Genomic DNA, 25,988 nt, shown 5'->3' with positions numbered 1-25,988 from the left:
CTAAGTATATCATGTTTTGGTTTTGCATTGGTTGTCAATTAATTAACTATATATAACTATTGCATGGATTTAATATAAAAGATGGGTCTTTCATAGTCATATTTTCAGTACGAGGTAAAGAGGGTGTTAGGTTCGTTAGGATGTGTTTGAGATTGTAATTTCACAAGAATAATCTGCATTTTTAAAAGATATCTCAAAACGTAAGGTGTTTTGCATTGCAATTTAAAAAACACTTAATCAAAAATAGGAAGAAAAAAAAAATATGCGATTTCTTATAAGCAGATTAGGAGATGCTTATTTGAAAAATCTCGAATTTAAACCAAAATCACGATTTTACATCATAAATATTTGATTAAAAAAAATACTTTTTAACATGTTTTACCAAATACTTTTGCAATTTTAAAAAGTAGCTATTTAAAAAACACAATTTTTAAAATCGCACTTATTAAAACCGCAATTGCAAATTGACCCTCAGAGTATATGCCCCTCTCAAGAGCCAATGATTTGATCGAACCCGTTACCCAAAAAGAAAATAGAAATAATAACGAATTTAAGATTATGTGTGCAAGCTTTTTCCATGAATAAACTAGGAAAAGGCAATAGTTATTACTAGGTTATTAGGGTCTTGGGTTTGGATACAAATTCTTAGTAATTTTTTTGCTCGATCAAACAGAAGGGCATTAGAGTTCACTCGATCATGGCGTTTCTATTACAACAAAAGATTCCTAGTACTAAATTAAAACATTAATTTACGCTCTCATTCTTTGCAGTTTTCTCAAATTTTGAAGTTCACTTTTCAAAGATCAAATTCAAATCAAAGAAATTGAGTAATAGCACGTATGGCTATGGCTGTTACAAACAGGCTTTTTGCAATTGCTGCCGAAATTAGGCAACTCCAAAATGAAATCCAAGAGCGTCGTAGAGTGCTAAACCTCTTTTTGAGAAATGTTAGAGCAAGAACTCCTGCAGAGGCACAAAACCGCATTAGGGCTGCCGAAGAGAACATAAGGGAAAAGCAGAGGAGGCTGCAAGTGCTGCAGGAGGAGCAGCAAGCACTCATTGTGCGGGCTGTCACCCTCGGTCACCGGGAAACCACTAGAAGAAATTAAAAAAAGTAGTGACTTTATCTTTTGTCTACTTGTTAAGGCCTATCCTTTGACTTCTTTGTGTTTTTTAAATAATTCATGTAGTTAGCATAATGCTTTTAAAGGCATATGTGGTTGTTTATGTAATGTAGTGCTTTATGTAGTAGTAGTGAATAAATCTTTTGGATAAATGTTTTTTCTCTACAGGCCTCTTTGAATCCTTTCAATCCATATTTCTCTTTTGGAATATTTGTTTGGGAAGCAAGATTTTCCAGCTCAATCTCAAAATTTTTCTAAATTCAAGTTTGGCAATTTTTTTTTTTTTTTTGACATGTCCGTATGAGGAGGAGAATTTGAGCCCAGTGACGTAGCCGTTAAGTGTGGTCTGACGATTATTTCTGTTTTGAGGGCAGTTTGGCAACTTTTTAAACTCAATTCAACTCAACTCAAAAAATTTCAACTTAACTCAAAAATTTTCAACCCAATTAATAAAAATTATAAATAAAGATTGAAAAAATAAATAAATAAATTTAGGGTAGCCGAAACACCCCAGGTGGTGGCTGGGCCACCCCAAGCCCAACTGGGGTGGTCCGACCACCCCTTAATATTTTATTATTTTTTAAAACTTCTTATTATTATTTTTTTAATTAAATTTAAAATATATGTAATATTTTATTATTATTTCTATCAATGGGACATATGTTTCATTTATGACCTTAGAGAGATCCTAATTATTAATTGGATATTCTCCAATCCAAAATGGATAGGAGAATATCCTCAACCGTGTTTGACCCACATTCCTTCGTGGGCCATAGGTCGAATAATGAAGGTTGTTGATAGAGGACAATTTTCAATCATATTTGCTTTAACAAAAGGGACATATATAGCAATTTTAACATCATATGGGGACATAATTAATGTCGTTGGAAAGCTCATTTAGAGGGTTACAAAGTCATATTTCATTAAATTTTTCTAATTCAAATGTTTACTGAGTTAAAATAGATCGTAAAAAGAAAATTGAAAAGCCGTACAAAATTGCTCGTATGTTGTTTATGTTTGAACAAGCTTTAAAACGAGTTGACAAAATAGCTCGTTCAATAACTCATATGAAGTTGGGTTCGAATGAGTTATTCATAGATGCACTCGTTTAAAGTTGGGTTAGAACGAGCTGCTGTGTGAATTGACAATTCATGTAAGAATACGAGGAAACCATAGTTAGGTTCGAAAGAGCCTCTTACACGTTCAGACAAGCTCTAATAAATTTTTGTAAACAAACTTTTATTTGAGCGTTTTCTTAGGTTCAGGAGTCTAGGTAGTATAAATATATGTAATGGCTATCTATAGCCTTAATTTATTATGTTATTTTGACCAGTGATCAATGAAAAACACTTTTAAGAGTGGTTTTCTTTTCTATCCACATTAAATCCTTGATTAAGTATTAGTTTTAAGAAAAGCTGTGATTCTTATCTTGTTTGTCTTGGCAAACTAATCACTACACGCTGCATTAATTGATATCAAAGTCAAGTTGCACTGCATCAATTATTTAATTGTTGATGGAGATCTTGTGGGCTAAACAACAAAAAAATTCGTCCAAAGCGCGTTAACTAGCAGAGCAGGAACGTTAGTAATTACTACTCTTAACTATCGGCAAATATATCAAGGATTTAATGTGGATAGAAAAGAAAACCACTCTTAAAAGTGTTTTTCATTGATAACTGGTCAAAATAACATAATAAATTAAGGCTATAGACAGTCATTACATATATTTATACTACCTAGACTCCTGAACCTAAGAAAACGCTCAAATAAAAGTTTGTTTACAAAAATTTATTGGAGCTTGTCTGAATGTGTAAGAGGCTCTTTCGAACCTAACTATGATTTCCTCGTATTCTTACATGAATTCTCAATTCACACAGCAGCTCGTTCTAACCCAACTTTAAACGAGTGCATCTATGAATAACTCATTCGAACCCAACTTCATATGAGTTATTGAACGAGCTATTTTGTCAACTCGTTTTAAAGCTTGTTCAATCATAAACAACAGATGAGCAATTTTGTACGGCTTTTCAATTTTCTTTTTACGGTCTATTTTAACTTAGTAAACATTTGAATTAGAAAAACTTAATGAAATATGACTTTGTAACCCTCTAAATGAGCTTTCCAACGCCATTAATTATGTCCCCATATGATGTCAGAATCGCTATATATGTCCCTTTTGTTAAAGCAAATATGATTGAAAATTGTCCTCTATCAACAACCTTCATTATTCGACCTATGGCCCACGAAGGAATGTGGGTCAAACACGGTAGAGGATTTTCTCCCGTCCATTTTGGATTGGAGAATATCCAATTAATAATTAGGATCTCTCTAGAGAGATCCTAAGGCCATAAATGAAACATATGTCCCATTGATAGAAATAATAATAAAATATTCTATATATTTTAAATTTAATTAAAAAATAATAATAAGAAGTTTAAAAAAATAATAAAATATTAAGGGGTGGTCGGACCACCCCAGTTGGGCTTGGGGTGGCCCAGCCACCACCTGGGGTGTTTCGGCTACCCTAAATTTATTTATTTATTTTTTCAATCTTTATTTATAATTTTTATTAATTGGGATGAAAATTTTTTGAGTTAAGTTGAAATTTTTTGAGTTGAGTTGAATTGAGTTTAAAAAATTGACAAACATGAATTTAGAAAAAATTTCAGTTTGAGTTGGAAAATCTTGCTTCCCAAACAAGGTTACTATTTTATATTCTTCTTGATTGGGTTTATTATATTCTTTAAGTAGTTTATGTTTACTTATTCATCATTTCTATTTTGTGGTCTCTCTATAAGTAAAGAGTATTGTAATACAGTTGTATACAATTTAATATACAAGATGCTTCATTTTTTTTTTCTTCCTATTTTCGCCTTTCTCTTTTATATTTTATTATTTTATATTATACCTTTTGTCCTTGTGTTGATTGCATTGCTCAAATCACCCTCCCCGCAAAAAAGTAGTCAAAAATCCAACAACCAAAAGTGGTGTGCCTCGTGGGCTGGGTTGAAATTGAAGCCGCCCTAGACCAGTCTTTTTCCCGGTAATAGTTATCGAAAAAGACGCAGAACAATAATTTTTATTGTGGGGTTTGAAATAATATCGAGGACACGTCATTGAGGAGATATTTATTTAACTATTACAGTTCCCCCAGACAATTGTACCGCCCACATTCCACCGACCTGGTCATATCCTAGAAAGTGGTCCTGTTTTGGTTTTGTCTGATAGTATTATATTTCTCAAGCGTCAAGTTGCTATGCTAACCTTAAATGGCTGCGCGTGGATTACACGCTATGTTTAAAACATTATACATCTTTCTATCTACCTTTTATCTTAATTATCTTTTAAGGTTGATTTTCACATATTCAAATAAATTTTAGACTCTACGATTATCTATTTAGATAAGTGAGTCTAATATACATTTTTATTTTATATTATTTTATCCAAATGATTAGTAACTTGAGTCGTAAACCCTTATCCTTGAGTCGGAATGATTCATACTGCAATTAAATTAGTAGAGTTCAAGGCTATTAATTAGTTAAGCTTATGGAAGGTTGAGCTTTCCAAATCAAAGCCTTGGCATAGGCCCAAGGGATTTTACTCATCCATTTATATCACTTTCATAGTGTTGGGTCGGTTTGTCTTTACTTTGATTTACTTGGAGTGTGTAAAGAATTGGCTTGGTTGAACGCATACTTAATCACTGAAAATTGTTCAACAATAATCAGATCAATTAATTATTTTTTCACAATACAGTTGTTATGAATTATTTCTATTACTAATTTATAATTGTGTTTATAAACATCTAAAGCTTTCATATATAATCATAATAAAGAAAAAGAAAAAAAGAAAGAAGTATACGAAGAAGACAACAAATAACGCTAATGATAAGAACATGTTAAATAATCACGTGAACTGAAAATGTCTGAGATCTGTCACAGACAGAAATGACGTGGTCGGACTTTGGACACAAAGATGCTTGATTGATTGCTTAGATTAATTGAATTAATTTTCACCATCGCAAGTTCCATCATGCTGGGACCGGGCGTGACCCACTAACCCGAGAAGAAGAGCACGGACAGATATATCTGACGTGGATCTCATACGTGTTGAGGTGTAACTGGGCCACCATTGTTTCCTGTGGGTCCCTCCTCCAGCGCGCCAACATATTTTGCCACGTAATTGGTGCTGCAACTTGCCAATCATATATCTAATTTCGGCGGACAAGACGTGAGTTGTATTGGCACTTCAACGCTGCTATGATACGAAGGAAATGATTGTAATGCAATATGTGAAAAAAAAAAGAAGAAACTTCTTTGGAATAATTTAAGATCACTACCACTATATGTTATACAGGATGATCATTACCACTAAAAAATCATAAATAATAAAAACCAGAAAGAAAAAGGGGTGGGCTCCCCCTAAAATGAAAACAACATTACAAATAAACAATAAAAAATGGGATAAATAAGTGTCTAAATCTTCTCAATATAACCAAATAAAGTGGTAATAAAAATAAAAAGAGCATAATTAAGATAAATATATCTGAACCCTCACTTGTAAACAACATTAATCACAAGAAGAACACTGAAGCGATAAAAACAGTGTTAGAGTCCGAATCAAAGACGGTAGAAGAGAAATTCACCAACACAAATTCGATTATAAAGGATAAATTCACAAAACAAATAGGAGACAATAACCCACACAGTACAAAAGCAGTAGAATACAAAGAAAGCTTGAAGTTTACTTGTAAGACTTAGAGTTTGTTTGAGATTGTGTTTAAGAGGCTTAAAAGTGCTTTTAACATTCAAAAAGCTATTTTGAAAAAAAAAATATACTCGTTTGGTAAAAAACTTAAAAGTGCTTTTAAGGGTCCAAAAAGCCTAAAAATGCATGGCTAAAAAGCATTTTTGACAAAAGCTTAAAAATGAAACTTTTCCCTAAAAGTTCTTTTTAACTTAAAAGCTATATTTCTCAAATATAATTCCAAACATGCTCTTATTCATTTATAGATTGGCTATAAGCTTGAATTAAGAAGTCTCCTTGAAAAGATAAATTCACAAAACAAATAGGAGACAATAACCCACACAATACAAATGCAGTAGAATACAAACAAAGCTTGAAGTTTACTTAATTGTGAGACTTATTCGTTTATAGATTGGCTATAAGTCATTATTTTTACCTGCTACTGACTTTGTTGATAGATTGGTGATCATCCTCCAGCTGCATATCTGGTTGTTGCTTTAACAATGATAAATTGATAATCCTACCATTTTATGGTGTATAAACTATAATGCAAATAACCTTTCTCATTGAAAATCAAGGTGCCTTTTCCAGTCAAATGCGCATAAATTCTTGGACAAAAAGGGTGGTTCTGCTTAAACAAGTAAATTCTTTGTTTTAGAAAAGGGTTGGACACCATCTTGCGTTGCGTGTATCAGGTCTCCAATGGGTGTGGAACTGCAAATACCATTTACAAAAGGCCTTCTCTGTAAAAAAGAAAGAAATTAAATGAACAGAAATATCATGGCGGCAGCCTCATGTGTTCTCTGCAGGCCAGGATCTGTGCACCTAGAAACATGAGATCCAAAACATCATCTTTTTCAAGTTCAGCGTTCGCGGCGGCCGGCGTAGCCCAACGCAGATCGAGGAGTTGCCCTTTAAGGCTTCAAACTGATGCCAAAAATGTTATGTGTTTTTTTAATAAAAAAGCGATTAATTATAATCGTATTGCACACGGAATTTATTTGAATACGAGTTGACACGACACGAGTGAAAGTGCCATTACATACAATAAAAGACGTATAAGCATTAATCTTGAAAGGAATCAACAAAAAAATAAATGATTGAATGAAGATAAACATTCTCCAACAAAATATTTTTGGAGTGCGTTCAAAAATGGCTGCCATATTTACGTCACTGTTAAAATCAAGCGCGTTGGTTGCAGGTTGATACAGAAACCCATGCAAGGCAGGTTTTATTTGTCTCGTGAAGGAAAGATGGGAAAAACAACAAACTACTTTTTTCTGCGATTTACCTTCAAGTCCCGGCAGAGCTATTCCTTCCACGTGGGCTTTAAGAAAACGACAAAATAATAGCAACAAAAATATCCTAATATTTTATTATCGTAAAAATGTAAACCCTCTTCTGAGGGGAAGAAAGATAGAGACCCCAATCAGTACCCCTAGACTCCACGTGTCAAGATCTGGAAAGATCGAGAGCGTGAAACATGCTCGAGCTTTAACGCTCACATGGTATATAAACCCGCCTCTTCCCGATCTCGTCTCCCACCTTACTGCGTTGTTTCGTGAGCAATTTCGTTGTTTCAAAGCACCATCAGGAGCATTTCTTCGTGGAATGCGCTTCTCCTGCTGAGCGATTTCTCTCTTTAGAAAAAAAGCGTTTGCGCTCTCTCGTTGGGAGCTAAGACTAAGAGCAAAAGCTTTCGGCGCGGCGGCGAGGGATCTACTGGTGAGTTTTAGAGGGCCTCTCTAGTCAATTTTTGAATAATTTTTGGCTTTCAATACTCTTGTTCTTGCTGTGACTCCTGCGGTGACCGGTAATTTTCGAACTATTTCGTTGATTCCGAGGTGCGTTTGTGTGAGAAACGAGATTAAATCCTCGGGAATTCTGGTTTTCTGAGGTTTTCTTTGGACTATGCATGACTACGTTGAGCTTCTGCTCTCGTTTAATTGCCAAGGAATTTGAACTTTGAAGCGTTGAGGAGGTGAATGAATAGGTGGCCTTTGCTTCAGGAACGCGCGTAGATCTACACGTTCTGGTGGTGATTAACCTTCTTTAATGACTTTAATTTCATGAACAATATCCCCTCAAATACTTCCGATTTGTTCGCAGATCACGACGATCCTCGCTGATCTATGCTGGAAAATTGAAATTCTTTAATTTAGCAGGACTCCGTAAATTTCATTCTTCAAATTTCGATCGTCACTGCTGTTTCTATCCCTAGAACTTGCTAAAAAGAACAAAACAAACAAAAAATATATATATATATCTAAAATCAGCTCGTTCATTATTATTGAAAAATGGATTTTCTTAATCGTGAACAGTTTGAAACTTTTTCCTTACATCTTTTCCTGCACTTCTCAGTGGATTTTTAAATATTTTTTTTGTCATTTTCTATACAAAAATTGTTCCGCTTTGCCAGTTAAAGTTAAAGATGAAAGTCGAAAAAGAACGCTGTGGTGTGGTCCACCTATGCTCTGTTCCAAGTCCCTTTTCCTTCGATTTTGCTATTTTTCGTGAAACCGCCTGAACTTTGTATAATTACCGAACTAGCACCGACATAAATAAAAGGATATAATTAATAATTTAATTTCCACATACAGGGCTTCGAAAAATTGATAAATCTACGCAAAAATCGAACAAAGAGAAAAAAACAGAGAAAATAATATTAATATCACGTCTCTAGTTGGAAATGTTCAAGATGGCATTAGGTGGGTCCCTCGGGGGAAGCCACGTGGCAATTATCCGAATGTACAGACAAAGTTTACGCGGGAATCTCAAAAATCCCTCTTCAACAATTTCCCGTCTCTTATATGGTTACTGTGCTTTGATGTTAAAAGAGTAAATTTGGTTTCTAACTTTTGTTTCTATGCGTATATATGTTGTTTGGTTCATTGAGGATGTTTTAAATTGTGCGACAGAACTTTTAGGAGCTCAAAAATGACGGTCACACCGGGGATCTCCATCAACGACGGGAACCTTGTGGTTCAGGGGAAGACTATACTGACTGGAGTGCCTGATAACATTGTGCTGACGCCGGGATCAGGTTTGGGGCTTGTCGCTGGTGCCTTCATTGGTGCCACGGCTTCCGATAGCAAAAGCCTCCATGTGTTCCCCATGGGTGTTTTAGAGTAAGTTCTAATTCTTTTGGTAATTTTACTGTCATGCACCCATGAATTCTGTGGAAATATCTGCATATTTGCAGCCAACTCTGCTAGCATGCACCATATTTTGAATTGAAATTAATATGAATTGCAGCTGTAGGAATAAGGGGAGTTACAATAACTCAATAGACAAAGAACTCAAGAGTTAAAGAGTTACAAATAATAAATTTAGCCATGAAAATACTTTGATGTGCGGACTAGACTTTGATGTGTGCCACCTTAATTCTCTGAGTCTCTATTCTTTGTTTTCATTTATCTTCTCTAAATTATAGGTTCTAATATTAGAATCGATTGGTTAATAACTATTTTTTTATTTCGATCCACAGTTTTAGTTTTCTAGTTTTAAATGTGTTTCTTATGGAATTTAGAAAATTTCTGGGTTTCTTGTTTGATTGGTGACTCAAAGAAACAAACATCATAATTTTGACAATGATTTTGTAACAGGGGACTTCGATTCATGTGTTGTTTCCGGTTCAAGCTGTGGTGGATGACTCAAAGAATGGGGACATCTGGGGGAGAAGTTCCTCTGGAGACTCAATTCATGCTCGTAGAGAGCAAAGATAACACTGAAGGAGACAATCAAGATGACGGCCCAACCATCTACACTGTCTTCCTCCCTCTCCTTGAAGGCCCGTTCCGTGCTGTTCTGCAAGGCAACGACGAGAATGAGATTGAGATTTGCCTCGACAGTGGTGAGTAGTAGATCATGGCCATCAAAAAAGTATCTGGTGTAACCGTGTAGGCACTACACATCTTCCCCGTCATACCATTATTTTAGGCCCATATCTTCCCTGTATTGAGTCCCATCCCGTCTGCCAATAATGAAGAAGAGTAAACATTCGTATGTGGGGTGGAGCTGTCATTAATGCAAACACAATCAGGCTGGAGAGACCACTGAATGACTCTATGGTTCACATGAATCAATTTATTGTATTTGGGGATGGAAAAAATAGAGAAGGGTCGAGTTCGAAAGATCCAAAACGACTTGTTTTTTGTGGTGTCTGAATTGGTTTTGCAGGAGATAATGCTGTTGAGACAAATCAAGGCCTTCACCTTGTCTACATGCATGCTGGAACCAATCCTTTCGTAGTAATCAACCAGGCTGTAAAGTGAGTCCTTCACCTCCCTTGAACGATTTTCTTCAGCTTTTTTCTGAATTTGACATTATTACAAGGATCTTAGATTAAAGATAATGCGTTTGCGTTCTACTTTCTGGAGAATGAGTAACGACTCCTTAATTGCTATTCTTTAAACAGGGCTGTAGAAAAACATAGGCAAACTTTCCATCATCGTGAGAAGAAAAAGGTGACAACATCTCTATTTGTTTTTTTTGTAAAACTTAAGATGTGCATAAATTATTGAAAAATAAAATATATGTTTGATAAAAAAAGCAAGTTGATCCCTTAATAATAAGGAATCTCTGAATGAATCTCATGATACTCTTCTGCTGGTTGTATGCAGTTGCCTTCTTTCGTTGACTGGTTTGGCTGGTGCACATGGGATGCTTTCTATACAGATGTCACAGCTGAGGGCGTTGAGGAAGGCCTTAAAAGGTTATTAATCACTTAGGAACTAACTTCTTTTCAACACTTGTTTTTGAGAAATAAAAACAATAATTATAGAATATAAAGTCACTGAGTTGTATTCTGGAACAATTGCAGCTTATCCAAGGGAGGGACACCTCCAAAATTCCTAATTATAGATGATGGTTGGCAGCAGATTGAAAGTAAACCCAAGGATGCTGATGCTGTTGTGCAAGAAGGAGCACAGTAAGATCTCTCCCTCTCAAATACACGCCCTTTTCGAAATGAAGTGCTATATGCAGTATTAATTTTCTGTAGAACTTCAAAGGACAGCTCATCATTATAATTAAGTTTTCTCCTGGTAAAACGAATTACCATAATGTCTACTTCATGTTAGAACAAAAATTAGAAATGTTAAGAAGTTACCAACTATCCAGAGTGTCTTAACTCTCTTTTTTACCCCCCTCATGTGATGTTCTCAAGCAGTTGTTAATGATTCATTGGCTAATTTATTGATTGCAGGTTTGCAAGTAGGCTGACAGGAATCAAAGAGAATGAAAAATTTCAAAAGAATAGCAAGAATGATGAACAGCTCTCAGGCTTGAAGCAAGTTGTAGATGGAGCCAAGCAACATCACGACGTGAAGTAAGTGGTCGAAGTTGATCTTTTGATTTCTCTTTTCATATTCTATTTCCATTGTTGTAAATCGTGTGTGAATCACTTTTCTCCTATATGACGTTGTCATGTACAGTATCTATTTGCTACAATCTTAGCTGCATTGGTTAAATTTGTAGCAGTAATTTTTTTTATACGTTCTGTGGATCTCTTTACACATGATGGTCACTCACCAAAAATAGATTCATTTTCACTCACCAAAAACTTACCTCTCTGAACGATCAGAGTTAAATTGCAAGTGGCTATTCCTATATGGGGAATTTAGAACAGAATCTGTGTTGGGAAGGAGGAAATAATCAAAAAAACATGAAGTATACTACTCTATAGTGTCTCGCATTCAAGAATAGGAAGGCAAACATTTTAATTGCTTTGGTTGCAAGACAATATAGTGAGATTAAATTCTGCTTATATTTCTTTGGAAAAGGGAAAGGATTTCCTAGGAAATAGGGTATTTTACTCATAAAGTTCCATTTCTATTATTTGTTGGCACAGATATGTGTATGTGTGGCATGCTCTAGCTGGTTATTGGGGTGGAGTGAAGCCAGCAGCCGATGGTATGGAACACTATGACACTGCTCTCGCATATCCAGTGCAGTCCCCTGGTGTACTAGGCAACCAACCAGACATAGTCATGGACAGTCTGGCTGTTCACGGCCTGGGTCTGGTGCATCCAAAGAAGGTTTTCAACTTCTACAATGAGCTTCATGCTTACCTGGCATCATGTGGAGTAGATGGAGTAAAAGTTGATGTGCAAAACATTATTGAGACTCTGGGTGCTGGCCATGGTGGCAGAGTTTCTCTCACAAGTATCTACAACCAAGCCCTTGAGGCCTCAATTGCTCGAAACTTCCCTGACAATGGATGCATTGCTTGCATGTGTCACAACACTGATGGGATGTACAGTGCCAAGCAGACTGCTGTGGTGAGAGCTTCTGATGACTTTTACCCTCGGGACCCTGCTTCCCATACCATCCATATTTCCTCTGTGGCTTACAACTCCCTCTTCCTCGGAGAATTTATGCAACCTGACTGGGATATGTTCCATGTAAGTAGAAATAAATCATTTTATGTTTGAGCTGATATTGACAAGGGGATATTAATAAAATTATGAAATGAGGTCATTTCTCATAGCTCTAGAAATGAGTGTATTTTCACTAATATTATATCATATCATTAATCTTGTATTTGATGAAGGCTTTAAGTTAACCAATAATTTTATTTTTTTCAAAGCAAATGGGTAGAGTTATATGTTGCTCCTTTTAAATGGCATCTTGCTAATCCATTTACTTTGACATTGTCATCATCCACTTGCAATATTGATCAAAGAATCTTTTTTTGCAGAGTCTACACCCAGCAGCAGATTATCATGGTGCAGCTCGCGCAATTGGTGGATGTCCAATTTATGTTAGGTAATATTAGCATGAACTTTTTGGCCTTTCCATGAAAATAATGAAGTCATTGTTATAAGGGAAATATAACAAGGTTTTTTAATGTGAATCTTAAATTGTCTTGTTTTTAATAGTGATAAGCCTGGCCATCACAACTTTGAACTTTTGAAGAAACTGGTCCTCCCTGATGGATCAGTTCTCCGTGCCCAGCTACCTGGTAGACCCACCCGTGATTGTCTCTTTGTTGATCCAGCTAGAGATGGGAAAAGGTTTGCTCTTTCTCCATTATCATCTTCTTAACCAACTATATATTAGGAACATAGTACAGAAATACTCATGTAGAAAATTTATATTGCAGCTTGCTCAAAGTATGGAATGTAAACAAATACTCTGGAGTAGTTGGTGTGTTCAACTGCCAAGGTGCTGGATGGTGCAAGATTCAGAAGAAAACCCGCATCCATGATGAATCTCCTGGTACCCTTACTGGTTCTGTCCGAGTTACTGATGTTGAACTCATGGCTGAAGTTGCCGGTGCCAATTGGAACGGGGAGACGGTTGTTTATGCCCATAGATCAGGTAATTAGTTGAGGCTAATTCATATATATTCTCCAAATACGGAATTCTTATACAAAATTCTGAAATGTTTGAACAAACTTTTGAAATTCAGGAGAAGTGGTTCGCCTACCAAATGGTGCTTCGGTACCGCTGACACTTAAAGTTCTTGAGTATGAGCTTTTCCACTTCTGTCCACTTAGGGTGAGACTCTCTGGACGCCCTTCTTTTTTCTATCAGGCTGATTTCTTGAATAGACATACTGAATTTTCTGTTTCTCTTTGGTGCAGGAAATCACATCCAGCATTTCATTTGCGCCAATTGGGCTGCTCGACATGTTCAACACTGGTTGTGCAGTGGAGCAGGTTGAGGTCCATATGGCTTCCGACAGGAAATCGGAGCTCTTTGATGGTGAAGTTTCATCAGAGCTGACCACTTCTCTCGGTGAGGATCGATCTCCAACTGCTACAATTGCCCTTAAAGTCCGGGGATGTGGACGGTTTGGTGCTTACTCTTCCCAGCGGCCATTGAAGTGCAGAGTGGGGAATGCTGAGACTGAATTCAACTATGACTCAGCAACTGGATTGGTTGCCTTTAACATCCCAGTCCCAGAAGAAGAGATGTACAGATGGCCTCTAGAGATCCAAGTTTAAGTATTTTCAGTATCATGATATTGTCTGAGTAGAATGCTCTACCATTATTAGGGAGAGTGGAGGTTGAGAGGGCTCAGGCACATGTTTACTGGTGATGCGTGGCTTGGATCAGATGATGTGCCTTTGTATTGGAATAACTTTGGCGAACTATGTTTGTTGTTCATTTCTCCTAAATAAAAATGCTTATTTCTTCTACATTTGCTGTGATCTTTGGGTGAGGTATTTTTCTAGCATTTTGGCATTATTATTCACTTCATAAAAGATCCAACATGCAGATGGCATTGCCAAACATGCCATAAAACTTACAAATTGTATGTGTCTAGCTTTGTATATAATTGTGCACTGGCATTGTTCAGTTTTCCTGACAAATTCTGTACTGCACCTACATATCAAATTTATAAATTCGCTTCTTAAGAAAACGCTATCATCCTTGATTTGTGGGCAATTGTAATTGTGTGAATACCTTACAAAAGAGCAACCTCACTGTCATTTCAAAAGCTAGAGCTGACGGAGTGTAGACATAAAAATATTAGTGGCAGAATTCACCAATCAGCCAACAAAATCTAATTACAAAAGCTGTCACAGCTGAAATCTAATTACATGCTGCAATGCAATCCATACACCCACTACCTACCCCTTTCTCAGCTATGCCACAAAACATCTATGCACACAGCATTGTTGAAAAATGGAGCCAAATGAGTAAACAATGGTAGTATCTTCTAGAAGACGTTAAAGGAATAGTAAAAGGTTGTTGCACCAATCAAGCCGTCGAAGGAATAGTAAAAGGTTGTTGCACCAACCAAGCCGTCGAAGGAAAAGTGCATGGTTGTTGCACCAACCATGGACTTTCATGTTTCTCACCAACCCTTCTACACCTATATAAGGAGCATCAAGCTTCAATGTTTCAAAAGGCTAAGACAAGAAGAGTATAGAGAGAGAGAAAGAAGGAAAGGTTGAGAGAAAAGAGTGTAGAGAGATAAGCCTAGTGTTAGGCATATAAGAATTGCAGATCACAACATAGAAGATTTGTGTGCAATCTCTCTCTGAAATATCTCTTGTAAAGTCTCCCTATTATTTTCTCCCAAAGTAGTGAATTCTCTCTGCAACTTAGTGGATGTAGGCAGTATTGGCCGAACCACGTATAAATTTCTTGTCTTGTATATGTTTGTGCGTGTTTATAGTACTAATCAAAAATACACGTGTATGTTCTGTCTAGGAAAGATTGGATTTTAAGTGAGACCGGTGTGACTCCTCCAATCTTACCTGGGAATGTACCGAGCTGTATCTTTGGTAAAATATTATTTACCGTACTTGTGTGTTGTTGTTTTCTTGACAGATTAGATCCCAAGATCCTAGAAAGGAATTAGCAGCGCCTAATTTCCTAACAATTGGTATCAAAGCTCGGTTTGTGTTCTATTCGAGTGGGAGCAATAGAGTCAAGTTCATTCAACAAGAAGGATGTCTAGCGAAACCCCTGAAACCACTCCTGAAGTTGCTTCTCCAAGTGACAGCTCAAAGAAGTGGAGTCCAAATTATGGATCCGGCAGATCTATGAAAGTTGAAATAAAGTCATTTGATGAGAAGATCAGTTTTGCCTTATGGCAAAGGCGGATGCGTGGCATTCTTATTCAACAAAGGCTGCTAGTTGCCTTAGAAAAAAGAATTTATATGGGTCTCCGCTGATCTTTTCTTCCGAGTTTCTGGGATCGTTGGCGTCATACGCGGAGTCTGCTTCAGACTTGCCGGTGACTTCCCCGTCGAGCTCGGCTTTTCTCTACCTTCGACATGCTTGTTAGGAAATTAGGCGCTGCTAATTCATCTCTAGGATCTTAGGATCCAATCTGTTAAGAAAACAACAACACACAAGTACGGTAAATAATATTTTACCAAAGATACAACTCGGTACATTCCCAGGTAAGATTGGAGGAGTCACACTGGTCCCATTTAAAATTCAATCTTTCCTAGACAGAACTTACACGTGTATTTTTTATTAGTACTATAAACACGTACAAACATACACAAGACAAGAAATTTATACGTGGTTCGGCCAATACTACCTACATCCACCAAGTTGCAGAGAGATTTCACTACTTTGGGAGAAAATAATAGGGAGACTTTACAAGAGATATTTCAGAGAGAGATTGCACACAACTCTTCTATGTTGTGATCTGCAATTCTTATATGCCTGACACTAGACTTATCTCTCTATACTCTTTTCTCTCAATCTTTCCTTCTTTTTCTCTCTCTATACTCTTCTTGTCTTAGCCTTTTGAGACATTGAAGCTTGATGTTCCTTATATAGGTGTAGAAGGGTTGGTGAGAAACATGAAAGTCCATGGTTGGTGCAACAACCATGCACTATTCCTTCGACGGCTTGGTTGGTGCAACAACCTTTCACTATTCCTTTGACAGCTTGGTTGGTGCAACAACCTTTTACTATTCCTTTGACGTCTTCTAGAAGATACTACCATTGTTTACTCATTTGGCTCCATTTTTCAACAATCTCCCACTTGGAGTTTAATGAGTTTGAATCTCAACAATCTCCGCAATTCCTTTTTCTGCAACTCGTCCACTTGTCCTCAAGCCTGAAAACCAACTGAGCACAACTTCAGTTTCTCTATAGTAACTGTTTTGGTTATCATGTCAGCTGGATTCTTGCTGCCCTGGATCTTCTCAAGTGTCAACACCTCATCATCTAGAAGTGATCTGACGAAATGATACCGAAGTCCTATGTGCTTTGTTCTTGAATGAAATGCTGAATTCTTTGCTAAATGTATCTCACTTTGGCTATCATTGTACAAAACATTCTTCTCTTGTCTGAAACCCATTTCTGCCAACAATCCCTGTAACCAAATCGTCTATTTGCTACCCTCAGTTACAGCCACGTACTCTGCCTCTGTAGTGGATAAAGCAATAACCTTTTGTATCTACGAAATCCAACTCACTGCAGTAGTACCTACTATGAAAACATATCCGATAGTGCTCCTCCTGTGATTTATCTCTCCAGCAAAGTCTACATCTACAAACCCTTGTAGTTTTAGCTCGCCATTTCTGAAACATAGGCTTTTGTTACTTGTACCTCATAGATACCTTAGTATCCACTTCACTGCCTCCTAGTGTTGCTTCCTGGGTTTTGACATAAATCTGCTCATAGCTCCCACTGCATGAGCTATATCTGGTCTCGTGCAAACCATGGCATACATCAAACTTCCAATGGCTGAGGCATATGGAACCTTAGCCATGAAGTCCTTCTCTTCTTCTGTCTTGGGGGACTGATCCGTGGATAGCTGAAAATGACTAGCCAAGGGTGTGCTAACTGGCTTAGCATTACTCATGCTGAACCTTTTCAGAATACGACCAATGCTAACTGGCTTAGCATTACATTTGCTTGTCCCTATTTATTCTCATCTTAAGAATCTGCTTCGCTGCGTCCAAATCCTTCATGTCGAACTCACTCGATAGTTGCTTCTTCAACTTCTGGATTTCATCCATATCCGAACTTGTTATTAACATGTCATCGACATATAGTAACAAAATAATCTAACTAGATTCAAACCTTTTGAAGTAACAACAATGGTCAGCGTTGCACTTATTATAGCTATGCCTCTGCATAAACCCATCGAACTTTTTGTACCAATGTCTTGGAGCTTGCTTTAGGCCGTACAAGCTTTTAGTCAATTTGCACCCAAGTTTCTCTTTCCCTTTGACTAGAAAACCCTTCGGTTGTTGAATGTAGATCTCCTCTTTTAGGTCTCCATGGAGGAAAGCAGTCTTCACATCTAACTGCTCTAGGTGCAACCCCTCTGCTGCAACAATGCTGAGAACTGAACGGATGGTATTCAGTTTCACAACCGGTGATAAAATGTCGGTGTAGTCAATTCCTTCTTTTTGCTGAAAGCCTTTGACCACCAATCTTGCCTTGTGTCTCTTGGAACCATCATGTTCCTCTTTGACTCTATATACTCATTTGTTTTGTAGAGTCTTCTTTCCCACGGGTAACTTAGCTAGCTCCCATGTTTTGTTAGAGATGAGAGACTTCATCTCATCCTACATTGCAAGCTTCCACTTGCTCGAGTCCTCTACCTGACATGCTTCATCATAGCATTTGGGTTCTCCACTATCTGTTAATAACAGAAAGTTCATGTACTTTCTGTTTGGTACATGTGGACGAGCAGACCTTCTAGGTGCAGGCGTAGGAGTTGGATCTTGTGGTGCTTGTTGTTCTGCAGTTTCTTCAGGTTCTTCAGGCTGAGGATCCTCACCAACTTGTTGCATCTGGCTACTTTCTGGAAGATCATGATGATCATCCAACTCAACATACACAGGATCATCTTGTACTGGACTAGTAGGCTGTGCAATACCTCTATCTTTGTACATCACCTTCTCATTGAAAACCACATCTCTACTGCGAATGACTTTCTTATTTTGGTCATCCCAAAGTCGAGAACCAAACTCATCTCCTCCATATCCAATGAAGGTGCACTTTAGTGACTTAGGGTCTAGCTTTCCCCTCACATGGTCACTAATGTGTGCATAAGCAATGCAACCAAAAACTTATAACCATGAAAGATTTACCTTCTTTCCGCTCCATACCTCCTCCGGTATGCATTGCTCCAACGGCACTGATGGTCCTCGATTAATGACGTAGGTTGCTGTGTTGATTGCTTCAACCCAAAATTGCTTGGGTAGGCCTGACTGAATGCACATACTTCTAGCTCTTTCTGTCAGTGTTCGGTTCATCCGTTCTGCCACCCCGTTCTGCTGTGGGGTTCTTGGAACAGTCCGTTCCAAATGGATCCCGTTCTTAAAACAGAACCTTTTGAACCCAATGTCCACGTACTCTCCACCGTTGTCAGATCTTAGCTTTTTGATCTTCAAGCCTGTCTCGTTCTCTGTCATGGCCTTCCATTTCTTGAATACTTCGTACACCTCCGATTTCTGTCTCAAGAAATAAACCCATACCTTCCTGGAGTGGTCATCAATGAAAGTCACAAAGTATGACTTCCGGCCAATGGACGAGACTGTAACTGGCCCCCAGACATCTGTGTGAACTAGCTCCAACTTCTCATTTTTGAGGGTTCTGCCACCCGTTTTGAAACTCACCCGTTTCTGTTTGCCGAAAATGCAATTTTCATAGAAGTCAATATTAATTGACTTTAACTTTGGTAGCTTCCCCAATGAGTGCAAAACTTTGAGCCATTTTTCACTCATGTGGCCTAGCCTTTGGTGCCACAGATCTGCTTCAGCATTTGCATTCGCAACAGCAATAGTATCCCTCATATCTGTGGTCATATAGAGGGTACCAGTCTTTTTACCTTGAGCTATCATCATAGCCCCAAATGTCACCTTCCACTTACCCCCGTGGAAGTGAATGTCATGCCCTTCATCATCAAGCTGTCCCACAAAGATCAGATTCTTCTTTAGCTCTAGAACATATCTGACTTTCTCCAACTTCCATACTGAATCAGCTTGTATTCTGGTCCGAACATTTGCCATGCCCACAACATCCAGCGCCGTACCATCAGCTAGATACGCTTTCCTGAAATCTCCACTAACATAGTTTCCCAAGATTTCGCGTACCGCTGTTGTATGAAAGGAAGCCCTTGAGTCCAACACCCAAGAATCAAAGGGACTGTCAATTGAGAGGATTAGGGCCTATTTTGCTTCATCTGCCACCACGTTTGCAGAGTCACTTGTTGCCTCCCTTTTTGGAGCTTTACACTGATTTTTGTAGTGACCCGTCTTGCCACAATTCCAACACTCAATAGTTTTTGAGCTGCTCTAGCTGTTGGAATTTCTTGGATACCTTGATTTTGACTTGCCGGCCCTTGATCTCGACCTTCCATGCCCGCTGCCTCTGTTTGAACCTCTGCCTCTACTTTCCACATTCAAAGCAAATCCGGAAGTGGACTTATCATTTGCCTTCTTCATGGTCGCATGAGAGATAATGTCTTGCACAATCTCATTGAACTTGAGAGTTGTCTTTCTAAACATGAGCGTGGTGACAAAATGCTCATATGAATCTGGAAATGATGCAAGCAATAACAAGTCTCGATCTTCTTCACTGAATTGAACATCTATCCGATTCAAGTTGTTGATCAAAGCGTCGAAGATGTTGATATGCTTCATCACGTCCTCGCCTTCCTTCATCTCCAGCTTGAAGAGTTTCTTCTTGAGGAAGAGCTTATTTGACAAGGATTTCCCCAGATATATGGCTTCTAGCTTGTCCCACATATCTTTGGCAGAGATCACTGATATCACATGATTTAACACATCATCTATGATATACATCTCAATGGTAGAGATTGCCCGTTGATCGATATTTGACCATTCGGGGTCAGTCATCCAAACCATCCAACGTTGTGCCAATTACCTTTGGGCTTCACTTGCATTCCTTCCAGCAGGCCTTTAGGCAGCCCATCAAGGATCCGGTCCAACTCCACATGAAAAAACCCTCGGAACTTCTTTAGCCAACACTTGACAAAAAGGCCCTTCATCTTCTTCCTTCTCAACCCTGCTGTAGCGGCCGCTGCCGCCGCCAATGAGACGCCCTTCTTCTTCTTCTTCGGCAATCTCTGTTGGATTATTGTCACCGGCTTCTCCAACTCATAGCAATCCACCGCCATACGCATCTCATCTCCATCGCTTCCCTTCCCAAGGCCGTCCGAAGTAGGAAGAACATCGAGGATGCATGAGGACACGGGCTTCCGTTCTTTTCTCACCTCTACGCCTGACACCGCTCGTATCACATCCACAAATGACCGCTCGGTAAACAATCCCGCCGAAGAGGGTGCCTTAGGATCCTCCGAATCTAACCCTTTCTCCTTTATCGTTGTCAACTGACGCAACTCACCCGCAAACCGTCACCATCCTCCCCCATTCCGGCCTTCTGGGATACAGATGATTGGGTATTCTGTAGCTCCTCAACCACATCCCTTTGCTCATCCTCACTTCCGATCCAACTCCTTGCCAAAACTTTCCTTCCCGACCTCGAATGCCAGGAATGGCAACAAACAGTTTCGCTAATTTAGGTATTCTACCGGACCTTCGTGGACAGAGTGTAAAATGTCATGCTGAACTTCTGACGTATACTTCTTCACCAAAGCCTTATTCTTCGTAAGTTTTTATTTTTATTTTTTGGTGGTTTAAACTATTCCGAACAATTGGCTACAAATTCGTACTTATCACATATCTTCTGCAAATTACATCATTCAAAACTTGTTGAGCTTCTTGAAGAGTTTTTGCTGGATAAATGGTTTTTCATCCCATATTTTTCAATGAAGAAGATAGGATTAACTTTATTCGTGCAGTTGATTTTCGAGAGGGAAACTAGAAAGATTTTGATAAATTGGTCTGAGTTCAAGATATGTAACCAAATTGTCTATGCATTATATAGTATGCATGCATTCATTTTACCGTTTAATGAATTCTGCGTTTATTCAAAGAAATAGGAAATATGTTCGAAATCAGGCCAGTAGCCACGTAAACAGCCTATGACTTATTGCTCTGGCTGTGAAGATGCATTTTAAATCTTATGTGGCTTCCCCCTCCTCTCTCCATTTGAAATCCAATTCCTATAAAACTAAACCTACTTATATCGGAAGAATGATAGGAATATCTTTTTATCCATTCAAAATTGAAGTGCTTTTTAAAATTTCAATTGAATTAAAATTCAACAGTAATCGTTCTCAAATCAATAATAATTTTAAAAGTCCCATAAAAATAAGAAAAAAAAGATGGTCTCAAAGTTCAAACAATAAATTCCCATCTTCTTTGGACCCTAGTTAAAAAGAGTGGCCATTGGCGACCCATTTTTTCTCCATCGCTGAAGTAGAGCTCTGGATATATATATATATATGGCTCCCTTTTCAATTCAAAAATACCCTTACACCTCTTGACTGTTTGGCACCCTTCTAGAGGTTGAAGACTCCTCTTCCTCCAAGTCATGTTCATTGTTTTATTTAAAGTAATGTGGTTAAATTAATGTTATCTTTATTCTTGAAATTATTGTGGAAAAATGAGAGCTCTGGCTTATTTTGAAGAATCTTTTGTGCAGGTTTTGGAGAGAGACCTTTTAAGGATCGGCATCAACAGTTTGCAAAATGGCCACCACCAGTAAGATCATACCCTTTTACTCCACTCTCCTTGACACCTGCTCCTCCACCAAGAACCTCCAAAAACTCAAACAGGTTCACGCCCGAACCATAAGACTCGGCATTTCCCCTTATGATTTCATCCGAACCAAGCTCATCTCAGCCTACGCATCCTGTGCCCAACTGTACCAAGCCAACGTGATCTTCTCTTTCGCCACTCGCCGACCAACCTTCCTCTTCAATGTCCTTATCAGAGCCTATGCTTCTCTCAATTTGTTCTCTGACTCTCTTTCCATGTTCCGCCAAATGCTCGTTGCCGGCAAACCCATTGACTCCCACACTTTGCCTGTTGTGCTTAAATCTTGTGCCAGCTTATCAGCCCTACAACTGGGCCGGCAAGTTCACGGAGCGGTTTTGATAAATGGGTTCTCCTTAGATTTGGCGAATTCAAATGCTTTGGTGACTATGTATGCAGAATGTGGTGATTTGGTTAATGCACGTAACGTGTTTGATCGAATGCTGGTTAGGAATGTAATTTCGTGGTCAGCAATGATGGCAGGGTATGGAATGCATGGGGTGTTTACTGAGGTGTTTGAGTTGTTTGATAGAATGGTGGGGACGGGAGAGATTCCAGATGCTGCCACTTTTACTGTGGTTCTGACAGCGTGTAGTCATGGGGGGTTGATGGACAAGGGTAAGCAATATTTTGAGATGATGGAAGGGAGGTTTGGCGTGAGACCAAGGCTGCAGCATTATACTTGTATGGTAGATATGTTCGGAAGGGTGGGGCAGGTGGAGGAAGCAGAGAAGTTGATTTTGGGAATGGAGGTGGAGCCTGATGATGCTTTGTTGCGGGCCTTGCTGGGGGCTTGTAAGATTCATGGGAAGGTAGAAGTAGCTGAGAGGGTGGCAGAGAAGTTTTTGGGGAAGAGACTTGGTGTAGCATCTGTGTGAATTATTTTCAAGGGACCTTCCATAATATGGACTTGATGAGATAGTTGCTTTTGACGAGTTGGTGGCATGATTGGTTGTTTGAATATGCCATGGGAGAAACTCGATAGAAAACTGTCTCCAAAGGAAAAAAGAGAACGCCATAGTTTGATATGAGTTACAATAACTAAATTGGTTTTTTGTTCATCTCGAAGTTCAGGCTTCATTAGGATTGATTTCCTGTATATAATCATTCTTTCTCATATAACAATAGTTATTTAATCGACATTCTTTTTCATATAACAATAGCTATTTAATCGACCGCTTTGACTGACTGAATTGGCTTGTATATTTAAATTTACTTCCATTCAATGAACTTCCTAATAGGAGGTTTTGCAATTAAACAGGTAGGAAGATTATCTGTATATCACGTTTAAAACTTTTCAGGAACTATGGTGCTAACTTCACAGATGGATAATTCATTGTTTAATTTCATGAAGAGATCAATTTGTTATGGCTTTAAATTACAAAAGCTATCAAAATTTCACAAGAAATTCATCCAAAAAGAAAACAGAAATTTTCGTATGAAAAAAATTGATTTCTTTAGCTTCATCATTAGTTTCAAGACATATTACATTCTTCTATCTACCAAGAACAGGTTTCTTTTCGCTAAACCTCAATAATAAGACGTACGTTTCAATCATCGTCGTAAGATTCCTTTTCTATAGTTTCAGGAACATAACCACATAGTTTGAGGTCAAGGGATAGAAGCTCTAACATTTCATAAACATAATCTTTGTCAGCATGGGACTTGTCACCAGCCACAAATTTGTGAATGCTACAATCAACCTCAATTGAACTAAATCCCGGTTTCTTTTGTATGCCACGGGATTTCATTTTCCTTCTAATCTTGCCTGCACCATCCCACCTACCAACGGCTGCATATATATTCGCAAGGAGAACATAATTGGAATCGCCACCAGGGTCCAATTCAGAAAGACGATTCATTAATCTTTCAGCCAAACTGACATTTCCACAATTCTTACAGGCAGCCAGCAACGACCCCAACACAACTTCATTCGGCTTCATCGGCATGTTTTCTATCACATTAAACGCGTCTTCCAACCTTCCTGCTCGGCCATAGAGATCCACTATGCAACCAAAGTGCTCAATTCTAGGGGTTAGTCTATGAACACTATTCATTTCATCAAAGAATTGGAGCCCCTCATCAACTAATCCAGCATGGCTACATGCTGTGAGAGCTCCCGTGAAGCTGACTCCATCTGGCTTGAACCCTTCATTCTGCATCAAACTGAAAAACTCCAGTGCTTCTTCTGCATGGCCATTAACAGCAAAGCCCACAATGATTGAATTCCATGATACTAAGGTTCGCTTCTGCATATTCTCAAAGACTTGACGAGCAAATTGGATACACCCACATCGGGAATACATGTCTATCAACGAGTTACTTATTCTAATATTATCCCCATAGTCTTGTTTCATAACAAATCGATTTATCCACAACCCCAAAGCAAGTGTTCCTAAATTGGCACACGCAGAAAGGACTGCAATAATGGTGACATAATCTGGTTCCACACCGGATAGCTGCATTTCTCGAAACCATACCAACGCTTGCTCAACGTGACCTTTCTTGATAAACCCACCCATCAAAGCGGTCCAGGAAATCGCATCCCTCTTAGGCATTTGATCAAACAACTCGACCGCATTCTCAACTTCCCCATTCCTCATATACCCATCGATCATCGTATTCCAGGACACCGAATTCTTCCCACCCATCCCATCAAAAACCACTCTCGCAAGATCCACACGACCGCATTTTGCGTACATACCAACGAGCGCTGTACCAACCATCACATCGTTCTTATCCAAGCCCAACTTACGAACATACCCATGAACCGAAGCCCCAAAAATCACACTCTCTAGTGGAAAATCAGCACAACCCGAAAGAAGCGCAACGAATGTGATGTTGTTGGGTTCGACGTCGGCAAGTCTCATGCGTGCAAACTTTGCCGCGCCCTCTGCTATTCGGCCATTCCGGCATGACCGGGCTATGGAAGAGGTCCACAAGACAACAGGGTCTACGGGCTTGTTTCTCTGTCGGAGGGAGACACAACGCTCCGGGTTAGGGAAGAAGGGTTGGTTTGGGTTCGGGGGTGGTGGCGGTTTGGGTCCTTTGGGAGGTTGAGAGAGTTGGGTTGGAGTTGCAATGGCTGTGCATGCAGGAATGTTCATTGTTCGATATACCGTTTAGTGACAGATAGAAGGAGCACCATTTGCCGATTTTATCTACTATTGCATGTGTGCTGAAATTAGGCAAATGAGCAGTACACAGTGACGATTAGGGCGGGTATCCTTTTCTTCCAATTATTTCTCATAAACGCGAACACAGTGACGATCTAAATCTTCCCATCTGCAGCAATTAATCAAACCCAATGAAAACAAGAACACCCACAAACCAAAAACAACAAACCCACATAAAAATCCAACAAAAGAAAAAATCAATGCTCACAAAGGAGATTGCAAAAACTAGGGGAATTTGAAGCTTTTGCCTGGAATTACGTATGGCTGCATTTTGTGGGTGATTCAACTAATTTTTTTTTGTGGGTGCTGGGTAGAGACCGTAGAAGGATAAGGAAGAAAGAAATAAAGAAATAAAGAATAAAAAGGGGAATTTAGGGAAATAAAGAATAAAAAATAATAATAAAGAAATTATATTTAAATGATAAAAAAATAATATTTAAATAAAATAGTAAAAGTTATAAGTTAAAATGATGAGCCGGAAGCATGTGCCGTAAAAAAGTAGGTAGTTCAAAATAGATAAATGTAGTATTTTGGCTAAAATTTAGTCAAATATTTGATAAGCCGAACATGAATGCTCTTATGATCATTTTTGTTTTCGTAATTTTTGAGCATTTTGTAAATATTTAATATTTAAAATTGTTTGTTAATGTTTTTAGTTTCTTATTAAAAAAAGAAGAAATTGTCTCATGGTTTTTGGCAAAACTTTTTAGAAGATTTTTTTTTTTTTTGTTTAAAAGAATATTTTGCTTTAACATAAAGATGAAAACGAGTTTGAGATTTTTTTTTTAGGACAAATTTTATTTTAAAACTGAATTGGAATG

General features: G+C 38.3%; 3 protein-coding genes across 4 annotated transcripts; 2 read left to right on the top strand and 1 right to left on the bottom strand.

Moving 5' to 3' along the window:
- The first annotated feature begins 7,406 nt into the window (after positions 1–7,406).
- Positions 7,407–14,017, top strand: LOC132191369 (probable galactinol--sucrose galactosyltransferase 2). The gene is made up of 14 exons (XM_059606337.1): positions 7,407–7,595; positions 8,789–8,998; positions 9,476–9,723; positions 10,050–10,140; positions 10,288–10,336; positions 10,493–10,584; positions 10,693–10,800; positions 11,077–11,199; positions 11,722–12,274; positions 12,571–12,638; positions 12,752–12,886; positions 12,976–13,193; positions 13,285–13,373; positions 13,460–14,017. The coding sequence occupies exons 2-14, from the start codon at positions 8,808–8,810 to the stop codon at positions 13,820–13,822; spliced, it is 2,328 nt and encodes a 775-aa protein (XP_059462320.1). The 5' UTR covers positions 7,407–7,595; positions 8,789–8,807; the 3' UTR covers positions 13,823–14,017.
- A 7,621-nt stretch (positions 14,018–21,638) lies between these two features.
- On the top strand, positions 21,639–23,184 carry LOC132161863 (pentatricopeptide repeat-containing protein CRR2, chloroplastic-like). Of its 2 annotated transcripts, none has more exons than XM_059572068.1 (2): positions 21,639–21,741; positions 21,879–23,184. In XM_059572068.1, exon 2 carries the CDS (start codon positions 21,925–21,927, stop codon positions 22,867–22,869), a length of 945 nt encoding a protein of 314 aa, XP_059428051.1. In that variant the 5' UTR covers positions 21,639–21,741; positions 21,879–21,924; the 3' UTR covers positions 22,870–23,184. The 2 variants fall into 2 exon arrangements, with proteins under 2 accessions (XP_059428051.1, XP_059428050.1); XM_059572067.1 differs by having other exon boundaries at positions 21,639–21,788.
- Positions 23,185–23,438: 254 nt separating this feature from the next.
- Positions 23,439–25,484, bottom strand: LOC132161923 (pentatricopeptide repeat-containing protein At1g05750, chloroplastic-like). Its single transcript, XM_059572144.1, has 2 exons — positions 25,376–25,484; positions 23,439–25,276 (listed from the first exon to the last, which is right to left on the bottom strand). The coding sequence occupies exon 2, from the start codon at positions 25,096–25,098 to the stop codon at positions 23,542–23,544; it is 1,557 nt and encodes a 518-aa protein (XP_059428127.1). The 5' UTR covers positions 25,099–25,276; positions 25,376–25,484; the 3' UTR covers positions 23,439–23,541.
- Between the last annotated feature and the right edge of the window lie 504 nt (positions 25,485–25,988).

Source organism: Corylus avellana, chromosome ca9, assembly GCF_901000735.1.
Source record: "Corylus avellana chromosome ca9, CavTom2PMs-1.0".
Classification (NCBI taxonomy): Eukaryota; Viridiplantae; Streptophyta; class Magnoliopsida; order Fagales; family Betulaceae; genus Corylus; species Corylus avellana.
The sequence above is the reverse complement of the archived record's forward strand: the minus strand, read 5'-3'. Positions and strand labels throughout refer to the sequence as shown.

What these genes read in the sequence shown, in the direction of transcription:
- LOC132161923 (XM_059572144.1), bottom strand. Translation starts at nt 25,098, where the DNA reads ATGAACATTCCTGCATGCACAGCCATTGCAACTCCAACCCAACTCTCT.
- LOC132191369 (XM_059606337.1), top strand. Translation starts at nt 8,808, where the DNA reads ATGACGGTCACACCGGGGATCTCCATCAACGACGGGAACCTTGTGGTT. An exon ending in CTGACTGGGATATGTTCCAT is followed by an intron (nt 12,275 to 12,570) that starts GTAAGTAGAAAT and finishes CTTTTTTTGCAG; the next exon opens with AGTCTACACCCAGCAGCAGA. An exon ending in TGTTTATGCCCATAGATCAG is followed by an intron (nt 13,194 to 13,284) that starts GTAATTAGTTGA and finishes TTTGAAATTCAG; the next exon opens with GAGAAGTGGTTCGCCTACCA.
- LOC132161863 (XM_059572068.1), top strand. Translation starts at nt 21,925, where the DNA reads ATGGCCACCACCAGTAAGATCATACCCTTTTACTCCACTCTCCTTGAC.